Below are 12,955 nucleotides of genomic sequence, written 5' to 3'. Positions count from 1 at the left end.
TTCCGGACTTCGGTCCGATACAGAGGACGGGGTCCCAGTCAGTTCCGGACTTCGGTCCAATGCAGTTAGTTCCGAACTTCAGTCCGATGGAGTTTCCGGACTTCGGTCCGATGCAGAGGGCAAGGCCCTGGTTAGTTCCGGACTTCGGTCCGATGCAGTTTCTAGACTTCGGTCTGATGCAGTGGGCAAGGCCCAATATGTGCTTATATGTTATTGTATGATATGTGGTAGTCTGGGGGAGCTCACTAAGCTTCGTGCTTACAGTTTTTAGTTTTGGTTTCAGGTACTCAGTTTTCAAAAGAGGAGCTCGGGAAGATTGCAATGCACACACCATTTGTTTAGCCTGGGATGTTTATACTCTGATATACTTGATAGTTGTTATAATATTTTGAGATACATTGCTTATGATTTTTATATGAGCTTTATTGACTATGCTTTATTATTATTAAATTAAAAGAAATTTGCAGACTGTGTTTTTTTTGGGATGTTACAAGTATAATGATGTAATAAAAAAATAAAAATATAATGCTATAATAAATAAATCGGTGAAAGTATGTTGCTACTTATTGCATTTACCCCTCAACAAAATGAGAAAAGTTTGTTGTATCTTTTCTGTACATTGATTTATATCAAACTATTACATAATAATCGTTAGCCATCAACGAGCTTGCCGTGGCAACACTAATGAATTCTTTTGCCTTTCAAAACTCTCATCTTCCCCCAAATCTTCTGATATAATCTTCTTCCAAAACCAATGTCTTTGCCATAACAACATCATCTCTTCAATAGGAACTCCTTTCGTTTCCGGTAGAAAAATATATACAAAAATTGTCATTATAGTAATCCATCCAGCAAAAAACAAAAATAGTCCAAATTTTAAACCACAAAGGAGTGAGAGGAAAGATTGTGCTATGATGAAAGTGAAGAAGAGGTTGACTGCAACCGTAATGCTTTGACCGGCTGACCGTGTTTCTAATGGGAATATTTCACTTGGCACTGTCCAACCAAGTGGGCCCCACGACCACCCGAAGGCCGCCACAAACAGACAAATTACAATCACTACCGCAATCGAATAACCCTCTGAGAGTTGTTGATTGTTGCCAAATTTAAGCCCTAATATTATGCCTACAATGACCTGTTTCATAACACAAGATTGAAGAAATATAAATCGTTTTCAACTTCTTTTCTGAAGAAGTGATTAAACAATTGTATCTTTTATGCAAATAACATTTTATGCTTATTTGCATAAAAAAACCCAATATTTTAACCACTTGTTCGGAAAAGACCTAAATTTGTTTACCTATGGTAACTTGTAAACTATAAACCGGGTAAAAAGGCAAAAACAAAAATTAGATCAGTCCTTTGGTTTAGATTATAAAAATAATTAGAACTTAAATGGCCAAAATGGACAAATGAGGCTTTCTAACTTTTTCCAAATTTTCTTTCATTTTTTCAACAATGCATCATTTTCTAAGATATTTGTTAAATTCTATACTTTGAAAAATCTACACAATTATAGCATCATACTTTCAATTTTTTCTTCTTTCTCATGACATTATCTTTTGAAAAATCTACACAATTATAGAAGTGATAATTGTTATATATATATATATATATATATATATATATATATATATATATATGAATGAGTAAATGACATTGCTATAACAATATAGATTTTAAAATATATGGTTATAATAAGAAAAAAAATGAAAATAAGATAGTATAACAAACAATTAATTGAAAAATAATTGTTATTTTTTGCATTCACCAAAAAAAAAAAAGTTTACCTGACAAACGATCATTTGTATGCCTCCACCAATGAGCAAAACTCTTCGACCCAATCTATCAACAGTCGCGATAGATACCAATGTAGAAAGAGCAAGAACAGCTCCGGTCAACGCAGAAGAATAAAGAGAAGCATTCCCTTTAAAACCCATACTCTGAAACAACACCGGAGCATAAAACAAGATCGAATTTATCCCAGTAAGGATCTGAAACATCGGCATACAAATCGCCATAACCAATTGAGGTCGATTCCTCTTCTTCAAGATATTCCTAAAAGGATGTTTCACTGAGTTAGCCAACTCGCTCGCGTCAACCATGTCTTCAAACTCAGCGTCAACGTTTTGTGTACCTCGAATTCGTTCTAAAACTTTTCTCCCCTTTTCTTTTGATCCTTGTTCGATTAAGCTGTTGGGTGTCTCCGGGAGAAGAATGCCACCGATTGTCATTAGAAGCGCCGGGACTGCCGCTAGGCCGAGAGAGAGCCGCCACCCCCATTGATCGAGCTTACTTGTTCCGTAGTTTATCATGTTTGCTGAGAAGATTCCGAGAGTTGTTGCTAATTGGAACATCATGTTTAAGCCTCCTCTTAAATGGGTTGGTGCCATTTCTGATAAATAAAGTGGTATTGCCTTCAAGAAGAAAGGAGATTGAAGATATTGTATTATGTTTGACATACATTGGAATCGGATTGATGTTAGTAGAACAAACACAATACATTCAAAGCCTAAGAATCAAAATTTGAAAACCCAAATTCATGTTAAATGTATCATAATTCATAAGATGTTTGGACTAATGATCTATTTTGGTCCAAAAAGATAATATAAACCCTAAATTGTTTGATTGAAGATATTTGATCAGAAAAGGAACCTATACTATGAGAATATGTTATATTGTATATTTCGGGACAAACCTAAATGAACCCATAATTAGATGATCTATCATTTTAGAAGAATTTTAGAATGAAAAGCAAGAACTACAAAAGAGTCTATCAAGAAATGAATGTATGATTGAAGATATTTGGTAAAAAAGGAACCTATACTATGAGAGTATGTTATATTGTATATTTTGGGACAAACCTAAATGAACCCTATAATTGGATGATCTATCATTTTAGAAGAATTTTAGAATGAAAAGCAAGAACTACAAAAGAGTCATATCAAGAAATGAATGTATGATTGACGATATTTGGTAAAAAAGGAACCTATACTATGAGAGTATGTTATATTGTATATTTTGAGACAAACCTAAATGAACCCTATAATTGGATGATCTATCATTTTAGAAGAATTTTAGAATGAAAAGCAAGAACTACAAAAGAGTCGTATCAAGAAATGAATGTATGATTGATGATATTTGGTAAAAAAGGAACCTATACTATGATAGTATGTTATATTGTATATTTTGGTACAAACCTAAATGAACCCCATAATTTGATGATCTATCATTTTAGAAGAATTTTCGAATGAAAAGCAAGAACTACAAAAGAGTCGTATCAAGAAATGAATGTATGATTGAAGATATTTGGTAAAAAAGGAACCTATACTATAAGAGTATGTTATATTGTATATTTTGGGACAAACCTAAATGAACCCCATAATTGGATGATCTATCATTTTAGAAGAATTTTAGAATGAAAAGTAAGAACTACAAAAGAGTCGTATCAAGAAATGAATGTATGATTGATGATATTTGGTAAAAAAGGAACCTATACTATGAGAGTATGTTATATTGTATATTTTGGGACAAACCTAAATGAACCCCATAATTAGATGATCTATCATTTTAGAAGAATTTTAGAATGAAAAGCAAGAACTACAAAAGAGTCGTATCAAGAAATGAATGTATGATTGATGATATTTGGTAAAAAAGGAACCTATACTATGAGAGTATGTTATATTGTATATTTTGGGACAAATCTAAATGAACCCCATAATTGGATGATCTATCATTTTAGAATGAAAAGCAAGAACTACAAAATAGTCGTATCAAGAAATGAATGTATGATTGATGATATTTGGTAAATTAAGAACCTATACTATGAGAGTATGTTACATTGTATATTTTGGGACAAACCTAAATGAACCCCACAATTGGATGATCTATCATTTTAGAATGGAAAACAAGAACTACAAGAGTCGCATCAAGAAAGGAATGTATGACATGCATATTTTGCATTTCTTATTTTATTTTTCCTTTTATACACTTTACATGTCATTAGTTATAATATGATAATCAAATGGATAGTTTGCAATAAATAGCAATTTACTTTACTCTTGTTAGTTGTTACAAGTAGGAGCAATGTTGTGTACTTTACTTTTTACCAATAATAGAAATGTACTTATTTTTCTGCATATAATAGCAATTTATAGTTTGAAACGTGTAAAATGCTTACAAATTTCATTTTACATATTATAGTTAGAGGTAAAATGAAAGCAACACCAATGCTATAGGTATACATACATAAGTACGTTCCTATTAAGGGTAAAAAAGAAAGTATGTTTTGCAAGTTTGAGGCTACACATTTCCAACAATTTTCTCAAATAAAATTCAAGATTTACCATATTACTTTATCCATTTTATTTTCCTGGTTTGTAATCATGTCTTGTGTAACAAATGCAGTGTTAACAACAAAAATACGTTGATGGGGTGAACAAAGTACCTGATTACCGAAGCCGATTCCAATCCCAAGCATGATTCGACCGGAAAGAAGCATTCCAAAGTTGACCGAGGCGGCATTGAGGATTGCGCCCACCAAAAAACTGATTCCGCCACAAATGATACTGATCCGACGGCCATAATTACGTGTGACAGGAGATGCAAATAGTGTTGCAACTAGGCCAGCCAAGTATAGTGATGATGTGAAGGCTGCAAGGCCTTGATCATTGAACTTACAATAGTTGCTTTCATGGGAATGTGACTTCTTTTCATAGACAGATGGGAAGAATTTTTTAAGGAATCCATCCATGGATGTCACTCCTCCTAGTTAAAGACAAGAAAGAATAGAATAACGAAGGAATGAAATGAATGGGTGATGAAATAAGAAAGGAGACAAAATGGAATGATGATGTTTGGTTAGTGTGGATTAATGAATTACTTTTTTTTTTTTTTTTATGTAGATATAATATATAATCATATAACTATATTCCATCCAATATTTATAATAAAAACTTAAAAATAGTAAAAGCTCATTCAACCCCAAATAAGTTATAATATTTTTTAGTTCTGAAATAAATTATAAAAATGACCTAAGAGGTATATAAACAACTAAGTGAATCTGTGTGTGTTGTGCAAGAATAAAATTACATACTTAAAGTAATAACAGATTGAATTTTAACCTACACACAACCACACATCATATTTATGCTTTCTGTAAAGTCATAAAGAAGAAATTTGAAAATGAAGAATTGGAAGAAGAGATGAAAATATTGACTCCATCCACATTCTCCATTATTTTTAATTCCCCTTACCACCATCTAATTTTCCAAACCCAAATCTAATTTCACCGAGTGTTAGGTAACCTTACCCCACAAACGCGTATGTCTATGTCTCTATTTATTATCCATAGATGAAATATTTCAAAAATGGTTATTTAGGCAAATATTTATATAAAAAGCATATGGCAACACAAACCGTCGTATTCAATAATTGTAGCTTTGAAAGATCATTTTTAGTTTTAAAATCATTGCGGTGATATGAAAAATAAAAGTAGAATCCTCCCTAACCCCTATACTAATAAAAGAATAGTTTTTTTTGCCATGCGTCATTATATTGGACCTCTTAATAAATGTGTTGCCACTTGTTAATATATTAGTTCTCCATTTTAAATTTTTTGATCTCCTCATTAATGAGATGTTATTTGTTAATGTATTTATTCTCTATTTTAAAATTTAAATTTTTATATTAATGTTTTTATTAATTCACAAATAAAAAATGTCTAATATATATTAAAAATTAAATTTTACATATTTATTTGAATCAACGATTATAATTTCGCATAACTAAAAAAATATTTCTTAAATTAATAATTTATTTAAAATAACTGATTAATAATTTTGAATTTTACTATAAAAATTTAATTAATTTTATAACCGTGGTTCCCACGGGTTATAAACTAGTAAATAAGTAATGATTTTTTTTGCAACATGTCAAATTCTTATTCATTTTGACACATATAATTTTATGGTTATTTTAAATTAATTTTTTATTCCACATGTCATTTTATGGTTTTTTCATTTTATTAAATTTCACATAATATTTTAATTTTACTCTTATAATTACAATAAATGTAGTAATAAATGGATTTAGTTTTATTAATAAACTTACCTTTTAGTTTCAAAATTTTCAAAAAAAACTCATTAGTTTCTTTTCTTTATTTAAATTTACAAGATAAAAAACATTTTCATTATAATAAATCATTATTTTTCATATTTTTTATAAATTCAAAGTTCTCAAATATTTTGACATTTATATTTAACTTTTTTTAAATTAACACATGTAATACATGGGTCTCATAACTAGTTCTTTACTAAACAAATTAATAAAAAAAATTGCTATTTATTTTGTAGCTTAAGATATATATATATATATATATATATATATATATATATATATATATATATATATATATATATATATATATATATATATATATATATATATGAGTAGGATCAAATGAGAACACCAAAAAGGTTGAGAACGCGAGAACAAAGTATATTTATTTGTGATTCCATGTATTCATTTGTGGAGAAATGATAAATTTTTACGCCTTTAATTTCAATTGAAGAGAAAAATCATATTCATGTTGATTGTGCGTAAAAATTTATCACTTCTCCACAAATGAATACATGAAATCACAAATGAATATACATGTTCTCGCGTTCTCAACCTTTTAGGTGTTCTCATTTGATCTTTTCCCTATATATATATATATATATATATATATATATATATATATATATATATATATATATATATATATATATATATATATATATATATATATATACAAATTTTTTTCATGTTTTGTAAATAAACATTGAAATCATCCCTACACTTCAATTTTAACTGCTTGCTAGAACTTCGAGGACATAACTTCTTCAAAAAAAACTCATTTGATGTCATTAAAGAAAACCATTTCATATACGTGTTAGTGCTGACATGAAGAGTTATGGTTTCATTAGGAAATAGGAAAAAATGTTTGTTTGCAAAAACCAGTCTTTGAGTAAGGGAATGCCTTTTTTTTTCAAAAAAACCAACTAAGAATTCATGATTTCTTTTTTTTTTTTTTTTTTTTTTTTTTTTTTTTTTTTTTGTGAAAAATCCTACTTATATAGGTACAAAATTTATAAATTACTTAAATACCATTAATATAATATATATGTTAAAATATCAAATATTAGGGTGGTTTCAAATGAATATTGTGTAAGAACGAATACATATATTAAATAATATTTATTTAGATGACCTTTATTATAAGATTTATAATAATAATGATATAGAAATAAATATAGATATTTAAATATTTTTAAAGACTTTAAAAAATAGTATCTAAATATTTTTAAGTTAATTTCATATTTTGATTTAAGTTTTGAATTTAACATCATAAAAAAAGTGTTTTATACTGATAATTCAAAATGTCTTATATCTATGATTAATATGATATTAATATGAACAAATTACATTTTATTAGATATATAAATTTATGTAATAATTATATTAGATTAGAAAGTGAAAGATTGAAAATTTCAATTACGTGAAGTTCAAGAAAAATGTTTAATTTTTAACTAAAAATAATATATTACGAAATACAGTCTTATATTGCAATAAACGTTGCAAATTACATTCACATATTACAGAATAAATTAATATATTGAGAAATATATGATTTTTCTACCAAGTTTTCTTTAAAGGCTATTTGTGGCTATGACCATTTTAGAAAACAATATAGCAATTGGCAATCGATCCATTGCAGATTTTAATTTTTTTTTTTTTTTTTTGTTTTTTTTTGCAAATGGTGATATTATTTTGGTATTATCTTTATAAAAAAAACTAAAATAAATAATAGAAAAGTAATAAGAATTATATCATTAAAAATCACATAAATAATACTGGGATTTTTTATTTTTTATTTTTATCTTAGTTTATTATTATTTTTATTTTTGTAAATTTTCATTTTTTTCAATAGTTTATTCATACCAAACACATCTCTATGAATGAATGGACAAATTGAAGCTCAAATTGTGGACCAGAACTTAGCAAAACAGACAGCTACAAATCAATCTCTTTATGTTTTGTTTTCGATTCATATTTGATGATAATTCAAAAATGTCTTATGTCTACCATTGATATGATATTAATATGAAAAAAATTACATTTTAATAGATATTAAAATTTATTCAATAATTATATTAGATTGGAAAGTGAAAAATTAAAAATTTCAAATACAGCTTCAAGGAAAATTACTTGCTTTGTTATAGATAGGGAAAATGACTTAAAAGCCCAACGAAGTTTCCAAACCATTCAAAAAACCTCAATCATCTTTTGTTTGTACATAAAAACCCAACGAACTTAACCTTTTGTCTAAAAAGTCCAACAAAGTTCCAAATCGTTCAAAAAATCTCAACTTTGTTTTGTTTAAGTTCGTTGGGTTTTTTTTTGAACAGTTAAAACATGATTGGAGTTTTTTAAACGTTTTGGAAACTTCGTTGGTCTAACAAGTCATTTTCCGGATACGCTAATAAGCCACGCCATTTGTTTCTTTTAATTGACTTTCAGGAAAGTATAACTTAATTAGGCTTTTTAGACAAAATGTTAAGTTTGTTGGGTTTTTTTTAACAGACAAAACATGATTGAGGTTTTTTGAACGGTTTGGAAACTTCGTTGGGCTCGTAAGTCATTTTCCCTTATAGATATATAGATATAGACATAAATTTAACAAAATGACCAGTTTTTGTGACTATTTACACAAATGACTAACAATTTTGCATTAGAATTGCAAAATTCCCGTTAACCAAGAAAAAACTTTATTTTTTTAACTATTAAAAATAATATATTACGAAATACAGTCTTATATTGCAATAAACGTTGCAAAGTAAATTCACATATTACCGAATAAAATAATATATTGAGAAATATATTATTTTTCTACCAAATTTTCTTTAGAAGTTACTTGTGGCTATGACCATTTTAGAAAACAATATAGCAATTGGTAATCGATCTATTGCAGATTTTTTTGGAAATGGGTGATATTATTTTGGTATTATCTTTATAAAAAAAATTAAAATAAATAACAGAAAATTAAAAATAACTATATCATTAAAAATCACATAAATAATACTGGGATTTATTTATTATTATTTTTTTTTTCAATAGTTATTCATACCAAACACATCTATATGAACGAATGGACAAATTGAACCTCAAACTCATCAATCTCCTTATGTTTTTTTTCGATTCATATTTGGGAATGAATTCGTAGTTGGAATTTTGGGATGAATTAATTAAAGAAGATTATGTTACCTGAGATTCCAATATCGTAGCCAAAAATCGAGCCTCCAACAGCAGCAACAATGCAAGCAACGATGACGTAAGTCGTCACCTTCCCTTCATATTCATCTGCTCTCGCCTTCGCTACTCCTCCTGGTGCGAAAGACCCTCCTGCCATTTTCGCACAAACCTCAAGAACTCTCGTGTATCTGTGTGTGTGTGTGTGTGTGTGAGAGAGAGAGAGAGAGAGAGAGAGAGAGAGAGAGAGAGAGAGAGAGAGAGTTTTAAATGATTCAGGAATTTGTTATGAATTTGTTGGTTGAGAGTTCTTGAAGTGAAGAAGTGATGAAACAGATGTCATCTTGGTTAACTGTGTATATGCCTTTTCTTGTATAATAGTTTGAGAAAAAAAAGTCAACGTTTTCCTCAACAAGATGCATATAAAATATCTAGATTACGTTTAAAAAATATATAATTTAAATTGTATTAGTTAATATATATTAAATGAATCGAAATATCATTAATTATAGCGATGTTATTATCTTTCAATATAATCTTGAATGACAATTTTTGAGTGGTTTGGTCTTAGATTTTATCAATCGTGCTTAAAAATATATTAAAATTAGTTACGGGTACATTCATATATTTCTATCCTTTGAGTTAAGAATTGTTCTATGATTGATACCTTTTTCTAACAATTCATCTATGACTACACATGACATATACATATGTCGGCCAACTTAAAAAGTTTACGGTTTTTGGAATCTTTCTAACAACCTTTTAGATTCTTGATAATATACAACTTTATGTTGTTAAAAAGAAGAAAGTGACTTGTCGTAATAAACTTTCCATTTTTTTTCTTCTATTGGTTAATTTATTTTTTATACTTAAAAAATACTATTATCAAGTTATAAAGAATTTTTTTGAATATCCAAACTAAATTCTCTAGTAAAATATACATTTAAAAAACAAAGTGACTAAGTAAAAATAAAATTTTGTTACCTCATATTTTGTTACCGTCTTAATTTTTCACTTTAATTTTATTAAAAAAAAATCTATTAATTTATAAATTTTCATATTATAAAATTTTATGTTGTAAATCTATTTTTAAATATATTTTTTATCTTGATAAAAAATAACTAAACATTAATATATGACTTAACAACCACCGTAATTATAATAAATAGAAATTAATATCATTCGAACATTACATTCACTTGAAATTTCAATCTTTTTTATGTTTTCAACAAACGAGAAAGTCAAGTGTACATGAATATCAAATACTTCCACAAACATTTAAGTGATGTCCAAAAGATTAAGAACAATATTTCTCTTTTTGAACATCAACACCTACCCTTATTAAAATCTCAAAAGTTTTAGAATATATATTTTTTTTTCTCTCTTAAAACTTTTTGTCTCATTCAAATGTTGTGCAAGTGTGTTTTATGTTCCTATCTACTTGACATTTTTACTTGTGAAAGCTTGAAGAAGATTGAAGTTTCTAATAAAACTAAAACTCACATTTAATTGTTTCTAATAGAACTACATGTCAATCCTTGACAAGATGGAGGAGCTCAAGAGTCATACGTTAGACTAAGCACTACAGGTCAATCCTTAACAAGATCATTGTTGAAGATAAAGATGATGAAAATAATAAGAAACCTATCTTCTCCCTATTCATATAATAAGAGTAACAGCAACCAGTAATCCCTGATGACATAAACTGGCTGGATGACATCGTTCTCCTCACTAATGAAAGTTATGCCCCTTAATTCTCTTTCAATTCGCCTTTTGGTGATGAAAATTGAAACATTCCCGACTCTATAAATGGTCTCGAGGTTTAGCCACTTGATAGGTACCCCGTTTGATTGTCCTATTGTTGAACTCCTTCTAAGAGAAAGATCGAGGTTATAGATTATCGATACCAATGGTGTCAAGGAGTGAGTGTGGTTTGGTCAACAAAACAAATCAACCAATTCAATTAAAATCAAAGTCTGGTCTTTCAAATCCACCAGACACGTTCAATACTTATTCAACAGGGCAAATGTGAATGATTTTTATGCCCAAGAGTCATTATAAAATGATATTTGCTAATGACATATGAGCATATAGGGTCACAATTTATAGCAAGTTACCACTGGTTAATTATTTATTAGAGCAAGATGGCTATTCATGAATATTATCAACAGTTGTATTTAACTGAAGAATTATTAGTTTATGAAAATAATATTTAACAAGTATTTTGGAATTATTGTTTTTAGGGAATAATATTAAAAGATAACAAAAACTAGTTATATTCATATTGTATGTGTGTGAGTATATATATATATATATATATATATATATATATATATATATATATATATATATATATATATATATATATATATATATATATATATATATATACAGTGTTCTTAAAGGCGCGCCATGGCGTGAGGCGTGGCAAGGCGTGATATGGCACGCCATGGCGCGTTATGGCGTGTTATGACGTGTGTTTTTTCGTTTGAGACACAGTTTTTTTCTCTTTGTTATGTCTTTTCAAACCGGAGATACAAGTATTGTGGTTTTTGTTAACTTTTTGTTATTAGTTATTGATTTAACACTTCTAAAAAGTTGTTATATTTAATATAAATTTATATTTATGTGGTAATATAATTTTAAATTAATACAAAATCGCCGCCTTACATCACGCCTTGAAAAATGCCGTGGCTCGCCATGGCTCGTTAAGCCTGAGGCTTGGCCTTGCCGCCACGCCACGCCTCACGCCATTTAGAACCTTGTATATATATATATATATATATATATATATATATATATATATATATATATATATATATATATATATGTACAAATTAAATGGACACCTTAAGTAATCATCTAGTTGGCATGTAACTACCTAGTTATGAGATTAAGTGAAAGACACTCCATGCTTCTTGAATTTCTTGCCAAAGTTGTGAAATCCATAAGGAGTTGGAGTTTGAGTGTTGTCTTTCCTTTTCTTTATACCATTCTTGTCATAAGGTTCCATACTTTCATTTAATGACTAGCTCTGACTTGGTGCATTCGTAGAAGTATATGAAGAAGTGTATAGACCAAAAACTTGCTAGTTTTGATCACTTTTTATTTTCTCCTCCCAAAATCGAGAACTCCTTGGATCTTTTTCTCTTATCTCTCTTGCATGGTGTAGTGTAGATTAGGGTGTTTAAGTTGTTTATCCTTTTAAGGTTTATTTGTTATAAACTTTAAAGGATTAAAAAGAAACTTAATACATGTAACACCGTGAAATTTCAAAACAATTTTTCATTTTAATTTAATAAAAATACTCCAATCACAATTCTCAAAAACATGTATCAACTGTTTTTACATAACATAAGTGCAAATCAAAATCCCCCAGAATCTCAAAACATCTCCACCATAAGTGTGTACTGATCATGCCGGCGCCTTTCCGCGATCATCACTGGTACCTGAAACACATAACACGCAAACAGTAAGCAATAATGCTTAGTGAGTTCCCTAAAATACCACGTATAACACATACGCCTTTCCAGGCCATAGCTCTATGGGATCTTCCGATCCAGGTGTCTCAGGGGATTTCCATCCCATGAATCTGTTGACCTTCTGGTCCATGTCATCATACTCATATCATAACATATAACATATACAACATACATCACATTTA

General features: G+C 28.6%; 1 protein-coding gene across 1 annotated transcript; it reads right to left on the bottom strand.

The window, feature by feature from the left end:
* Positions 1 to 538: 538 nt before the first annotated feature.
* LOC111879797 (sugar transport protein 7) lies at positions 539 to 9,801 on the bottom strand. Its single transcript, XM_023876229.3, has 4 exons — positions 9,307 to 9,801; positions 4,448 to 4,767; positions 1,791 to 2,417; positions 539 to 1,135 (listed from the first exon to the last, which is right to left on the bottom strand). The coding sequence occupies exons 1-4, from the start codon at positions 9,449 to 9,451 to the stop codon at positions 659 to 661; spliced, it is 1,569 nt and encodes a 522-aa protein (XP_023731997.1). The 5' UTR covers positions 9,452 to 9,801; the 3' UTR covers positions 539 to 658.
* Positions 9,802 to 12,955: the final 3,154 nt, after the last annotated feature.

This window comes from Lactuca sativa, chromosome 7, assembly GCF_002870075.4.
Source record: "Lactuca sativa cultivar Salinas chromosome 7, Lsat_Salinas_v11, whole genome shotgun sequence".
Lineage (NCBI taxonomy): Eukaryota > Viridiplantae > Streptophyta > Magnoliopsida > Asterales > Asteraceae > Lactuca > Lactuca sativa.
This window is presented reverse-complemented; position numbering and strand designations above follow the sequence as displayed.